At 38.9% G+C, this 15,798-nt stretch overlaps 1 protein-coding gene across 2 annotated transcripts in view; it reads left to right on the top strand.

The window, feature by feature from the left end:
• Positions 1-15,798, top strand: part of AGK (acylglycerol kinase) — a 140,943-nt gene that overhangs the window by 109,496 nt on the left and 15,649 nt on the right. For both annotated transcript variants that reach the window (XM_011995439.1, XM_011995438.1), the window contains 2 exons: positions 10,962-11,041; positions 14,029-14,086. In XM_011995439.1, the coding sequence (XP_011850829.1) occupies positions 10,962-11,041; positions 14,029-14,086 (138 nt within the window). The remainder of the gene's footprint in view (positions 1-10,961; positions 11,042-14,028; positions 14,087-15,798) is intronic.

Below are 15,798 nucleotides of genomic sequence, written 5' to 3'. Positions count from 1 at the left end.
TGAGGCAGGAGAATTGCTTGAACCTGGGAGGCAGAGGTTGCGGTGAGCCAAGATCGCGCCATTGCACTCCAGCCTGGGCAACAAGAGTGAAACTCTGTCTAAAAAAAAAAAAAAAAGAAAAGAAAGAAATTGAAGTAGCCATATTGCTGATATGGAGAAAGTTTTAGTGGTCTGGGTGGAAGACCAAATCAGCCACAACATTCCCTTAAGCCACAGCTAATCCGGGGCAAGGCCCTAACTCTCTTCAATTTTATGAAGGCTAAGTTAAGTGAAGAGGCTGCAGAAGAAACGTTTAAACCTAACAGAGGTTGGTTCATGAGGTTTAAGGAAAGAAGCCCTCCTCCTAACATAAAGTGCAAGGTGGAGCAGCAATTAGCTGATGGAGAAGGTGCTGCAAGTTATCCAGAAGATCTAGCTAAGATGATTGACAGAGGTACCCGTACTAAACAACAGATTTTCTGTGTAGACAAAACAGCCTTTTATTGGAAGAATGTGCCATCTCAGACTTTCATAGCTAGAGACGGGAAGTCAATGGCTGGCTTCAAAGTGTGGGACAGGCTGACTCTCTTGTTAAAAACTACTGCAGCTGGTGACTTTTAGGTTCAAGCCAGTGCTCATTTACCATTCCAAAAGTCCTAGGGCCTTTAAAAATTATGCTGCATCTACTCTGTTTGTGCTGTGTAACTGGAAGAACAAATCCTGGGTGACAGCACATCTGTTTACAGCATAGTTTACTGAATATTTCAGGCCCACTGTTGAGACCCACTGCTCAGAAAAAACAATTCCTATCAAAATATTACTGCTTATTAACAATGCACCTGACCACCCGAGAGTTCTGATGGATATGTACAAGGAGGTTAATGTTTTCTTGCCTGCTAACAGACATTCATCCTGCATCTCACGGATCAACGAATAAGTTCAACTTTCAAGTTTTATTATTTAAGAAATAAATTGTGGACCAAAGGTCATCAATAGATGAACTACAGTCTTGGCAACAAAGTGAGACCCCATCTATAAAAAAAAAAACTTTGTAAAAAATTAGGCAGGCATGGTGGTGTGGGCCGATAGTCCCAGCTGTCATAGATAGTGCTTCATCTGATGTATCTGGGCAAAATAATTGAAAACCTTCTGGAAACGATTCACCATTCTAGATGGCATTACAAACATTGATGATTCATGGGAGGAGGTCAACATAACAGTGTTAACAGAAGTTTGAAAGAAGTTGATTCCAACCCTCATGGATGACTTTAAGGGGTTCAAGATTTCAGTGGAGGAAGGAACTGCAGATGTAGTAGAAATAACAAGAGAACTGGAATTAGAAGTGGAACCTGAAGATGTGATTGAAATGCTGCAATCTTGTAAAATTTGAATTAAGAGTTGTTTCTTATGGATGGGCAAAGAAAGTGACTTCTTGAGATGGAATATACTTGTGATGATGATGCCGTGAACCTTGTTGAAATGACAAAAAATGATTTAAAATATTATGTAAACTTAGTTGACAAAGCATTGGCAGGGATTGAGAAGACTGACTCCAACTTTGGGAGAATTTCTGCTGTAAGTCACATGCTATCAAACTGCATATACCCTGCAGATACATCTTTCATGAAAGGATGAGTCCGATATTGCAAACTTCATTGCTGTCTTACTTTAAGAAATTGTCCCATCCACCCCAACCTTCAGCAACCACCACCCTGATCAGTCAGCAGCCATCAACATAGAGGCAAGACCCTCCACAGCAAAGAGATTAGGACTTGCCGAAAGCTCAGAGAACTGTTAGCATTTTTAAATTTAGCATTTAATGTTAGCATTTTTTTAAGTTAAGGTACATGCTTTTTTTGACGTAATGCTGTTGCACACTCAATAGACTAGTATAATATAAACATAACTTTTATATGCACTGGAAAACCAAAAAGTTCCTGTGACTCATTTTATTGCGATACTCACTTTATTGCAGTGGTCTGGAACCGAACCTGCAACATCTGTGAGATATATAAGAATTGCTCTCTATCTACGCTCAATATAATTGTATTGCTATTTTTAGTTCCTTTATTTTATTTATTTATTTTTTTTTTGAGGCAGGATCTCACTCTGTCACTGAGGCTGGAGTGCAGTGGCACGATCATAGCTCATTGCAACCTCAAACTCCTGGGCTCAAGGGATCTTCCTGCTTCAGCCTCCTAAGTAGCTAGGACTACAGACCCACACCACCATGCCTGTCTAATTTTTTACAAAGATTTTTTTGTATAGATGGGGTCTCACTTTGTTGCCCAGGCTGTAGTTCATCTATTGATGACCTTTGGTCCACAAGTAGTTCATCTATCTCATATGGTTGTCTTGAATATTAAAAGAGTTAATAAACAAATATAAAATACTTAGGATAGTGATTTTTACCTGTGTGTATGGTGGCCACCTCTTCCTCTCATGCCCTGCCAAAGGTGAAACTGTTCTCATATCTCATCACCCTATTAGAGTAGCTTGTCTTTTTTTGAATTCATGTTAGTTGGTCATCTTGCAATCTTAGCTCTCTGATAAGCTTTTTTAAAGTTATGATTTTATAGAGTATCTGGCTTTTTCTCATTTTTAGGGTGGGACAGTGTTCTTTGTACTTTCCTACATGCTAGGTGGGAATAGAATTTCCCATTTTTCTTATTAATTGTGTAATGTTTTCTTACTGATTTATACATGAACTGATGAATTATATTAGGCATATATTTTTTAAAAAGACTTAGAAGCAATGATACCTAATAGCAGTGATCATATTTGGCACCCAGAAGGTGGCTTTCAATACCATTCTCAATAAAAATAACCAAGGCTCTGTGAAGGGATGGCTTTCGCAGGGCAATAACAAGGCAGGAAAGTACTCAAAAGCTGATGGAGATATCACAAAAGATGTAGTCTTCAGGTGTCCTACTCGCCAATTTTGGGACTTTTTGAATATTACAAAGAACAATAATGCTGATGAATCATAATGCCTTAAAAATGAAGAATCCATGAGTTTCCAGTGATATTTCAGGATTGCCAGTTTGTAAACACAGAAGGAATGATAGAAAATCTCCATTTTAAAAATCACCTGTGTAATAATTGATTGAGGTAGAGATCATCAGTGAATACTAAAACCATTGGATAAAGGATTGTTGGTAAACAAAGTCCACAGTCTCAAAGTATCTCAGATTACTTAATAATTTAAAAGGGAAAATAGACTTTGATAGTGGAGAAATCTAGCATATGTTACTTTAACTGAGTGATCAAACTTAGCATTGCGAATAATGGATACACTGATGTCGTCTGCCTCCTGATGTGATATATTGAGAAGGATATAACATCACCTATGTATTTTGCTGCACAAAGTATTAACTAACTGAATATAATCATGAATAATTAGACAAATCCAAATTCTAAAAACAAAAATTGGACTCATCAAAAAATGGCAATGTCATGAAATCCAAAAGGTGGTAGACAGTCTGTTCAGGATTAAGGAATACTAAAGAAATAATTAACTGCAGTACAAGAGCCTGAATTGGAAAAATGAGAAACAATGGCAATCCATAAAAGGCATTATTGGAACAATTAGAGAAATTTTAGTATAAACTATATCTTAAATGTTATGTATTGATGTTAGATTTCTTGAGAGGGACAGTGGTGTTGTGGTTATGTCTGTGTGTGTTCTTGTTCTTAGGAGCTGCATGATGAAATATGTAGTGGTAACGGGTCATGGGTCTGCAATTTATTAACAAATTTAACATCACTGGAGAACATATACACACAGATAAAGCTAATGTGGAGGAAATGTTGGCAGTTGGTAAATCTGGGTGAAAGGTATAAATGGTGTTCATTGTACTGTTTAAAATTTGTTTTGGTTTGACACTTTTCCAAAATAACTTTGAGGGTAAGAAGGTCCAGTAGCTATTGTCAATTCTTATCAGCGTTCTCTATTAAAAAATAATTTAAGTCTTAGAAAACAGGTATTCTCACTTGGATAGTAGTTACGTAGTGACTCCTTTTTCATCTAAACTCTTATTTTTTTTCTGGAAAGAGCAAATTCCTAGGAGGGCAGAGCTGCGAAGTTAAATAACCCTATAAACGGTGAGCCCCATGTTCTTAGATTTGGCCTGAAAATGTACCAGCTACATTCAGGATGAACATCTTATATTCATTCAGGTTCCCTGATATTTATGAATGAAGGGTCCTCACTGTGTCATGATTCCAAACTTCAACCCTAAAAAGTTGCTGTTAGTCACATAGAGCTTGCTATAAGTATATTTACAATTGGCGAACCCATGAGCTTGCCTTTTATTTTCTTTTCTTCTCGTGCACTGATGTCTGGACTCGTCACCATGACCTCATTGATCATGATAAAAGTGATTTACATTGCAGTTGATCTTTTAGCATATAATAAAGCTACCTTGTTTTCACAACATGGGATGGCTACGCTGAAATTTCAGCCTAGGCAAGGTACTACAGATTGTTATCTATGGAGATATTATTTAAAATACTGTTATTACCAAAGGAGGTGGATCAGGATACATCTCTTCATAACTGAGTGATTTATTCTTTCTTATATATGTGTTAGAAGTAATCCATCCCAGAGTATCTGAGATTTAACTGGAAATTCTTGCTGTGCTTTTATTGATTGATTGATTGATTGATTGAGATGGAGTCTCACCCTGTAACTCAGGCTGAAGTGCAGTGGTGCAGTCTTGGCTCACTGCAACCTCCACCTCCCAGGTTCAAGCCATTCTCCTGCCTCAGCCTCCTGAGTAACTGGGACTACAGGTGTGTACCACCACACCCAGCTAATTTTTGTATTTTTAGTAGAGACAGGGTTTCACCATATTGGTCAGGCTTGTCTTGAACTCCTGGCCTCGTGATACACCCACCTCAGCCTCCCAAAGTGCTGGGATTACAGGCGTGAGCCACTGGGCCCGGCCTGTGCTTATATTTAAACGTCTCTTATCTCCTTTATGTTTTTCTTTGAAATATACTGATTTTGTGAATTGATGAAACCAGTATCAAATTTACCACAGGCTCTGTGTATTGATGACACAACCCAGAAAGAAAACTCTGAAAATCAGTTGCTAGAAAACGTGGTACAACAGTCTCTACTCTGGTTTCTGAGGAACCCAACTAAGTTGGATACATTTTCTCTTTTTTCCTTATTTTCTGAAAATTAATTTCAGAATATGGGGAAAAAGATCATAGACAAAGCCTTGTACTATAAGCGTTATAGCTAAAGCCTGATACCACATTTTTCTTCTTTCAAAGAATAATCCAACCTTATCAAACATACAAACATATGTCTGACGATTCTCCAAAGATAAAAGAAATAGTTCTTGGAAACAATAATGCCTTCTATTTAGCTTTTAGATCGTTCAATCTGTGTTCACATTTCGCTTGAATCTCCCGCTCAGTGAGGAAGTTGAGGTGAGATTCGTATCCTCCTTTAACAGGTTAGGGAAAAAAGAATCCTTTGATTATGACGAGTTGTGCTGGAGATGTAACTAGAATTGAGATTTCCTTTCTCATAGTCCGTTGGTTTTTCCACTTAACTGCTTCGTCCAGGTGGCGTCATACTTGGCACCATTCCATGATTTTTGAAGGGCAGTTTTTCCCATATAGACATCTATAATGCCTGATACTTGACTTTAAAGTAGTTACTGGGAAGGTTTATAGAATTCTTTCTAGCTTTTTCTTTTTGTTTTTTCAACTAGATTCTTAAGACCCTCCCAACCCAGAACCAAATGAGGCATAGAGGGGAGTTCGTGGGGACTTAGAACCTTTCCCTTTTCCCTGCTTGCCATTCCTGGCTAATTACATGGACTCCTTCTTTTTAGACCCTGGCCTTGATCATTCTCTTAAGATGATGCTTGAAGCTGCTTCAGAACTCCTTTAGAACACCTTCTACTTTCTCTATCTAGGATCCCTGAAATTTCCAGATTAGGCATCTATCTAGTTTATAGGACTTGCTTTCTTTTCGGTGTTCTTTAAGCATTTATTCCAACCTGCTTACTCCATTATTTTCTTCCATAAACCCTAGGCCATTTTCTCCCAGGGATTTACTCTTTCTAGAGAAGTCTGTGAATTGGGGCAGCACATCTCCTTGGCTGTGAAGATCTGCCTGTGTGCTTGTTTTTCTTTTTGTCTTTGTTTACTGACCCAACCATCTCAAAATTTGACTGCCTACCCAGATCTTTAGTGGGTTAAGATATAGCGGGACTTTGTCTATTATTGGCTTCTACTTTGTCCATCTGACCTTGCTTACTTTTTCTGTGTTCATGTGTACCCCAACAGGGACTAGTCTCTCCATGGCTGGTCCTCAGGCCTCTTCTGAATCCTGACAGTCCTCTGCCCATCTGGAATACTAATTCTCTAGATCTGCTCACACATATTCTGCCTTGCTTGCCCATTTCCTGTTATCCAGAGCCATTCTCACCTTTTGCTAGGACACAGCACTCCACATCAGTGGAACTTTGGGGTCACAAGGTTTTTTATTTAATTCTAACGGAATGTTCCTAAAAATTCTTCCCCCAAGATGAAGAAAGAGAAAACAGGGTTAGAGGATCAGTCGGCAACCCTCAGTACTTAGCACTTCTTCCTCACACTGCATGCTTTAGAGCAGCATTTACCAAGAAATATTAATTATACAAAAATGTCCTCCCAAAGAAGGGTTGCACAGTTGACAACTTAGGAAAGCTGTATATTGTGCCTCCTCCTTTGGAAATGTGTAATGTACATTAACATAGTAAAGACTCGAAGAAGAACTGTAGTAAACGTAACTTGCTTCAAACCAAATAAGTTCGGTATTTTCCAATTTATTTCACCATGGAATCTTCTGTCATCATCAGCAGCAGCAGCATCCTCCTCAGATATAACACTTGTTAACATGTTATGAAACATTTGGGGAAATGATGCTATAGATATATACTGTTATTTCTCTCCCTTAGACTAGAATCACTTTCTTCTCTCCTTTATCTTCTTTCCAGTTCTTTCCAACCTCCTTTAATCTAGGTACCTTGTTTTTTAATTGCTGGCCAAATAGTGCAAAGTTTGCAGTTAGATAGGAGGAATAAGTTTTGAGATCTGTTGCACAGCAGGGTGACTATAGTTGATAATAATGTACATTTAAACATAACGAAGAGAATAAACTTCAAATATCTCACCACAAAAAAGGATAAGTAAATGAGGTGATGAATATTTAAGTAGCTTGATTTAATCATCCCACATTGCATACACATGTCAATCACATTGTACCCCATAAACATATACAAGTGTGATTTATCAATTAAAAATAATAATTTATGTTTTGTTTTAAAATTTATATTTTCCTTGACCATCCATCTCCTTAGCTTCCCCCACCCATTGCGCAGTTGTACCTACCTCCATGATACTCAATAGGTATCTCAATATAAATCAGAAGCCTGGTATATGGAAACTTACCACACTATTATACTTACTTAGCAATTTTGTTAAGGTGAAGGCATTAAGTGGGATTTAATTCAGACAATATTTAGATTCAGTTCTAGATGACAGAATTAAGAGGGACACTTACAAGATAATGAGGCTGTAAAATCATGGCGGAACAACGGAAAGACTAGACGTTTAGCTTGGAAAGCATAAAGGCTAGGGAGGGAATGTAAGCACTTCGAGGCAGGGAGTGTGTTAGTGTGTTCAGCTGTGTGTCTGCAATTCCCAGCACCATGCTTGGCTGAGTAGGGGTTCCGTCAATGCTGAGTGGATGAGTGAAAACATATCTGTCTTCAGATACATGAGAGGTGACGTTTGTGAAATTCCAGTGAGGGTAGGGATATTTTTGGCTCACGTAAAAGCTTTATGAGGTTATTCTGTCACCTCATTTTATGATATATTTAATCATATTTAAGTAATTTTAAAATTTTATGCATTTATTATAAATTTTATTTACTGTTGGCCACTCACTGCTAGCAGGTGAGGATATAGTGGTCATAGCCCCTTTATACACTCATAGAAGATAATGTAGAGAAGGTTGTTTTAGTATTAAGCAAAAGATGACCTTGTTTTCAGAGGTAGAAGCCAGTGTTCAAAAGTTAAGTGACTTGCCCGGGATCACTTAGGTATTCTGTGAGGATTCTCACTTCAAAACAATTGGTTTACATTATACCATTTTATAAATCTTTAATGGTCAGCATGTAACATTCCTAAGAAATAATACAGTCTTTAAATGATCACTTATACTTTGATAAAATCATCACTTATTTCACCCCAAAATTCTAGAGTCATCTTTTGACTCCCCCATTCAGGCAGGAAGTCATGTTGGTTCTATCTTCAAAATATATCAAAAATCAGGTATTTCTTCTTGCCTCTGTTCTTACCACTCTGGTCCCAGCTGCCTTCATCTTTTGTCTGGATCATTCCAGGAGTCCTCTAACTCTTATCATTCCCTCTGCCCTTGCCTCCCTACAATCTGTTGTCAGCACAACAGCCAGTGTGTGGTCAGGAGTTAGAGCATGTCACTTCTCTGCCCAGAGCCCATCAACAGCTTCCCATCTCTGAATAACACCGAAGTCATTCAAAGTCCTTCAAGGCCAAACACAGTCCAGTCCCTGTGACCTCTCTGGCCTCATTTGGATTTCTCATGTACTTCAGGTCTCTGTTCAAATGTTACTGTATCATTGATATCCTCCATCACCTCCTCCTGTTAGTAAGCAATCCTGGGCATGGTGGTTCACACCTGTAAGCCCAGCACTTTGGGAGGCTGAGACAGGTGGATCATCTGAGGTCAGGAGTTGGAGACCATCCTGGTCAACAGGGTGAAACCCCGTCTCTACTAAAAGAATATAAAAATTAGCCAGGCGTGGTGGCATGCACCTGTAATCCCAGCTACTCAGGAGGCTGAGGCAGGAGAATCACTTGAGCCTGGGAGGCGGAGGTTGCAGTGAGCCGAGATCACCCCACTGTACTCCAGCCTGGGGAACAGAGTGAGATTCTGTTTTTTTTAAAAAAAAAAAAAAAGGCCGGGCGCGGTGGCTCAAGCCTGTAATCCCAGCACTTTGGGAGGCCGAGACGGGCGGATCATGAGGTCAGGAGATCGAGACCATCCTGGCTAACACGGTGAAACCCCGTCTCTACTAAAAAAAAAATACAAAAAACTAGCTGGGCGTGGTGGTGGGCGCCTGTAGTCCCAGCTGCTCGGGAGGCTGAGGCAGGAGAATGGCGTAAACCCGGGAGGCGGTGCTTGCAGTGAGCTGAGATCCAGCCACTGCACTCCAGCCTGGGTGACAGAGCAAGACTCCGTCTCAAAAAATAAAAATAAAAAATAAATTTAAAAAAATTTAAAAAAAAAGCAAAATAAAAAAGTCCTCCTTCCCCTCAGTGTCTTTGGGCTGTTTTTTTATCCCACTCTCTCTGCTTCCTACTGTTTCTAGCTAATTTATTGTTGGTACATAAAGGAATGATTAGAGAAAAATCTTTTTCCTTACCATCCCCTCTTGGTTGCTGATGCCCCTGTGCTGGCTGTCTTATGGGTTCATGTGTGAATTCTTTGGGATTCCTCCCCATGGCATACATAGTTTTCTGATGTTAGAGATCTGTTCTAGCTCTACCTTTTTCAACTTCCTGCAGAGAGCATCCAGGCTTTGCTCTCTCCACAGCTTCTGACTGCTTGGATACTATCATCCCTGGGCTAGGTTCTTAGATGGGATACTGTCAAGATGACTCAAAGGCCTGTTATCTTCCACAGTATCCACTGGGCACCCAGAAAACTAATATGTCCTTGCTGTACCAGCCAGTGAGTGCTGCACGTTCTCCTTTTTTCTCTGCCATTTCTCTCTGGTTCCCTTGTCCCTTGCTAAAGCAGGTACAGAGAGTGAAAATGCAAGTCTACTGCACCTGCAGATCCTCGACAAAGGGATGAGAGGCCAGCATCCTTCCCTTGCAGGCTTCTTTTATTGTGTTTGATTCTCCTAGAAATCTCTTTGATTCTCCTAGTCATTCCAAAGCAAATGATTTGCTTTTGGCATAGTGGAAAAGGGAGTGAAAGTGGCGTTGGGGGAAGCGCTCTTTCCCTTGTGGAGAAGACAGCACGCTTTCTCTCGGCAGCGACTTGCACTGCCAAGGATTTACCTCCAGTTGCTACTCTTCTGCTTGCACTGGCTGTGGTGGGAATCAAGCTGGTTCTGCCCGCTTTTAGCAACTTCTGTGGAGTCTTCTGTAGCATTTGGTGGCTCTCTTTAGAGTGTGGGGGCACTGGGTGCCTGTCAATTTTCAGCTCTTAGACTTTAGATGAAATTCTGAGCTACAGGAAAAATTCCATTTAGAATCCTGGTACCTAGATTATTGATAATTTTTAAGGAAGATTCAGGGTGGAGTATAAACTCTTAGGGACATTGGCTGTATTGTGTTTTTTTTCTATATGTTGCTTAATTCACTGATTTATTAGAAATTCACTGATTATAATATGCAGTATTTGGCCATAAAACATTGGACTAACTTCAAATCACTTTTTATTTTGACTTTTTCTAACACATATTTGACTGTATTTTCAGATATTCAGGTGAAACATTCTAGAGTACCAGGATTCTGATCTCACTTGAGAGCTCTTGATCCTATAAGGAAAATGCAGGTTTAAGTTATCTTTGCCTTGGACAAGTACAGGAAAGAAATTCTAGCTGACCTGACTACTGATTGATTCAAGAAGTAACATAGTTAGTACTCCCAAATTTACAGTCCAAAGTATGACGACAGTATGTTCCCCTGCCCCCAGATTCATGAAACCTGATGTGTAAAACTTCCCTTCATTTACAGTGTGGCTTATTCAAGTATTTTTACTGAGCACTCACAGGGTTAATGTCTTTAATGTTTGAGCAGACTTTTTAGAATTTTGGTTTGATGAAAAGTAGGCCATGAACATTTGTTGAGTACTCACATGTAAAGAGTTCCAAGTGACTGATTATAATCATGAATTTAAATGAAATGTGTTTAACTTCCAGGGTGAAAAGGAACAGCCTGTGTTTGCAATGACCGGCCTCCGATGGGGATCTTTCAGAGATGCTGGCGTCAAAGTTAGCAAGTAAAGGATTACTATATTGATGTGTGATGTTTTTTTAAAAAAATCTTATTCTGTCCCTGCCTTTCAGATTTTAACTCACAGAGATCTTCTGGGAATAAATTTGGTGGGCCTTGAGGTTGAATTATGTGTGAATAATGGAGGTAGGAACAATCAGGTAGAGGTTTATGTCCTATATGCAGAAAGGCTGGGGAAGGTTGCAGCTTCCTCAACACTAGCTGGGCAGTAGCTGAAGAGGAGAAGAGTATGTCTCTATTTTTAGGCACAATATTTGAGCATAGATTAGGCTCAAGCTAGGCTGTAGGGAGAACTGGATTGCCAGTCATTCTGCAGCTGCTTAGCTGGCTACCAAGTGGAAGGGACTGCCTGGGCTACAGCCTTACGGCGCTGTTGCAGTCGGACAACTTTTCCTGAGAGGTATGTTTGTGAAGGCCTCGCAGATTGGAAGACCACAGGCCGCTGCTCTTAGAGGAGGAAGAAAGGCGGCGCCTGGCTGTGCCGTGAGGTGGGAGAAACAGGCCTGTTGAGGAGCTGATGAGAGGGCCAGCACTGGGTTTTCATGGGAATTGACTTATTTTTGAAGAATCCATTGTGTGCGGTGAAACTCTTGGCTTGGAGAGAGGGTGTGTTGTGTTCCATCTGCTGTGGAGAGGTAAAGTTAGGCAAGGGCTTGCTGAGCAGGACTAAAGGGGACACCGTGTGAGATTTGCTTCATACCTGGTGGGTGGTATTTTCTCTTTACCTTTTCTTAAAATCGAGGGCTTACAGTTTGAGTATAGTTTAAATGAATTGTGGCTGATCTCACACATAGCTCTCAAGAAACTGCTCTTTCACTTGATAGGCCAGCCTGCCATGCTTTTTTTTTTTTTTTTAAACAGAAATTTCTCTCACTTGTTTCACTTTATTATTCTTGCTAATGAGATTCCTGACAGTGCAATGTCAAAAGAGAGACATTACCATATTATATTACATGTTGCATTCTGAAGTATTTCGCATCTTTTTATTTGCAAGTGTGCCATGATTATGGGGTTCCACAAATTACCTTGTGTTTGATCTGAAATCTCAAATCCAGCAGCTCACCAAGAGAAACTGCTTAGCTTTCCCTAAAAAAGTCTGGTTAGGACAAATTGCTTTCCAAAATGTGTTGAGCAACAGTAAAGCACAGTACAGGTCAACACTTTCAGGGCTACTTTATATACTTGCCCCATATCTTGATTGGTTTCTGAACAAAGAATTTTAAAATTCTGATTGTCATTACGTGCTGCCTTGGCTAGGCCCATCCACTGAGTTGCTCTTTGTATTAAGAAAGAAATGGTAGAGATAGGAGAAATCATTTCCTAGCTGGCTATAGAAGACTACAAAGACAGTGGCAAAATGTACTATTGGTAGAGATGAAGGAAACTGAGGAATATGTAGAAGGTAACTGCCGGAGTTGAGATGACCTTCTACTTGGCTAACTAGGGAAAGAAGCAAACTATAAAGGAAATTTAAAAAAAAAACAAAACAAAAAATCAGATGATCAGGGCCTCATTAGTAGTAGCACAATATCAACCTGAATAATAATTTAGAATGTTTCTGCATTCCCTCTTGGATTATATCTAAGCTCTTTGTCTGTTATTCCAGGCCCAACTTTCTCTGTCATCACCCCTAATTATGAAATTATGCATCTTTACTTCTAAGCTTTTCCCTCTTTCTCTGGCTGTTATCCTGTTTCCCATACTCTTAAGTTTTGTACCCTGACTTTATTCTGTGCCATTCATTTTATAAACATGGCTGCTCCAATGATTTTAGGCCCTTAATGATTTTTTGTCTCTTTTTGATTCCCCTTACCAATAAGCAGTGATCAGTTTATGCTTTTCTGTATAGTCATTCATTGTTTGCTTTTACTTATTTGGGTCTTATTTTCTCAAATCATAAGCTCCCAAAGTGGGAAATTTATACTTTATATTTCTTCTGTTTCCTCCACATTCATAGTGGACGCTAAATAAATGTATATGATCAGAATCAATAGAGAGCAGTTAATGTTGAGTGATTTGTTAACAGAGATAAGTTTTAAGAGAAGAATCTACTTTATGCCATTTTCTAATTCCGATTAGGTGTCTTCCTCTCTTCAGTAGCTTTTATGTATTTAGCAATAAGCAATAGATTCTCGTTATTCCCAGATTTAACATTTGCCATTTTGAAGCTGTATAACAGGAGTCATGTGAAATTATGCTGGTTTGCACATTGTAATTGAGTGTGCATATATGCGTTTGTTTGTGTGAGAGGACATGGTGTACAGGATCTAGTCATTTAGCTTGGGATCAGCACATCAGAGCATGCAGTGTTTGCATCTTCGTGTGGCTGCATCATCCTTTACTCATAGCCCTTTTGAATGTACACTTGACCCGTTGTATCCATAGATGTAAACAAATGCAGAGAGAAAATATTTAGAGAAAAAAAAATTCCACAAAATTCCAAAAAGCAAAACTGGAATTGGCTGCACACCGAGTACTGTGTTGAATCCGTGCAAATGAAGTGATGTGTAGGCATCGTATTAAGTGTTATAAGCAATGTAGAGTTGATTTAAAATATACAAGAGAATGTACATAGATTATGTGCAAATATGCCATTTTCTATCAGGGACTTGAACATCTGCAGACTTTGGACTGAGGGACAACTGTATACCGAACTGTATTCTACGGCTTAAAGGATGTGTTTAAAGGATGTTGTGAATTTAGTGACTCAGGGAGCCTGGTTATATATCTCTCATAAATTGCAAGAATCTTTACTGTATAACTAACTAGTTACGTATAACTTGACAAGGCATCGAAATGGGAATTTAAAATTGGATGTAATACTCTTTTATACTAAGCCATAACCTCCTAGCTACCAGAATAGCCACTCATAGCAGAGATGTAATTCTAATGTATTGTCTGCCATGAATGGTATCTATCACATGATAGTTCTTTTGATATTCTTATCAGATTTTTATCTTGGTCTTTTCACAGGTACTGGTATCTTGGGCCTCTAAAAATCAAAGCAGCCCACTTTTTCAGCACTCTTAAGGTAAATGTGATTTGCAATGTAGATATTTGCTGTGTTATTTTGTTGTTTCTCTGTAATGCAAATATTTGGTATATTTTTTTAATTCCTTGCTACAGATGAATGTGGCATGCTTCAACACTAAAACAGGGCATGTTTGATTAAGTATAAATACAAAAAGCATTCCTGTTTTGATAAGCAGTCACCCCTCATCTACCAACTCATTCCCTCTACTTCCAAACCCATATTTAATCTCTCGTTAGCATTCTAATCCCCTTTGCTATTAATTCACTCTCTTGCCAGACAGACCTTGAACATAATGCCCTATGTCCCAGCGATTATTTGTATGCTTGTCTATGTTAGTACCTGGAAATGAATTGAAGATTTGCATCTGAATATGTAATATCTAATTGTACAGGTTTGTGTTTATATCAGTAGGTTTCAAACTATACTAGCTAAGTATGGGTGGTGGTGACTGTATTGGAGAGTATAGGTATGGAACATTTCCATTATCAGAAAAAGTTTTGTTGGGCAGTGCTACTCTATATGATACAATAGAAAATACTGGCATAGAGAAAAGCCTAACAACTTTTATTAGTGAAAATGCTAATAGAAAAGTCATCTTTACCTGTGGACTACAGACTATATTCAGCTTTTATGCAAATCAAAATGGTATATTCAGAGTTTGGCTGGCCAGTCTGAAAATTGGCAGATGGGGTTGGAATGTAGTGAGAAGTTTGGTTCTAATGTTAATATTCAGAGTTATTGAGTGTTTTTCTAATTATAAAAGTAATACATGTGGAAACATAGCTTCCTTTACCTTTTAAACTTTTGGAAAACATAGCTTCCTTTACCTTTTAAAAAAATTCTGGCTGGATTAAAAAATTAAATGTAAAACCCTAAAATCACTAGACTACTAGAAGTAAATGTATATAATTTTAAAAATGAACTTGGCAGGGCAAGGTCTTTATATACCAAGGGCAAACTGGATTAGTAAAATCGGTTACTCCTCGAGGGAATAATTTCATTGGTGGAGTTCTGAGTGCATTTAGGAAGAAACAGAGTAGCTACATATTTAAATGGAATATAAACTGTTTCCACCATTTATTCAGCAAACAGTTGTTGATATATGCTTGGGATACAAAGTCAAATGAGACAGGTTTCCTGCCCTCAACAGAAGTATTCATATGCTGGGAGGGAAGTGTAAGCAAATCAGCAGTTAGGCCAGTGCTGTGAGAGACAGATAGAAAGACTAAGACGGGAGCAGAGAGGAGGGGCATCTCAATCTAGTGAGGGTCAGGAAATCTTCCCAGGGGAGGTGACACTTACACTAAATTTTGAAACATTTAAAGGCTGTGTGAAGTCACAGTGGTGTGACATGGCCCTTAATTATGATTAATGCAGTAAAATGGCAGGAAGTGAAGCCAGTGGGTTAGGTAAGGGCAGGTTATGGTGGGGTTTGATGTGCAATTTGACTTTTATCCTTAAAGCAATGGGAAGTTATTGAGTCTTCAGCAGAGGCATGACATAAGCAGATTTGCATTTTAGAAAAATTGTTTTTTTCTAAACAGAAAAACAGATAGGATGTAGGTAGCTCAAGTCAAGGACATTAGATAGAATATTGTTAAAGTAGTCAGGTGGGAAGTAACATATAGACTAAGGAGGTAACAGTGAGTATTGACAGTAGAAGACGGATTAAAGAACTGTTAAGTTAGAACCTCAAAAGTCAGAAGAAT

This window comes from Mandrillus leucophaeus, unplaced genomic scaffold (assembly GCF_000951045.1).
Source record: "Mandrillus leucophaeus isolate KB7577 unplaced genomic scaffold, Mleu.le_1.0 Scaffold49, whole genome shotgun sequence".
NCBI classification, from domain to species: domain Eukaryota; kingdom Metazoa; phylum Chordata; class Mammalia; order Primates; family Cercopithecidae; genus Mandrillus; species Mandrillus leucophaeus.
Note: the sequence above shows the minus strand (reverse complement) of the source record. Positions and strands in the feature narration are given on the sequence as shown.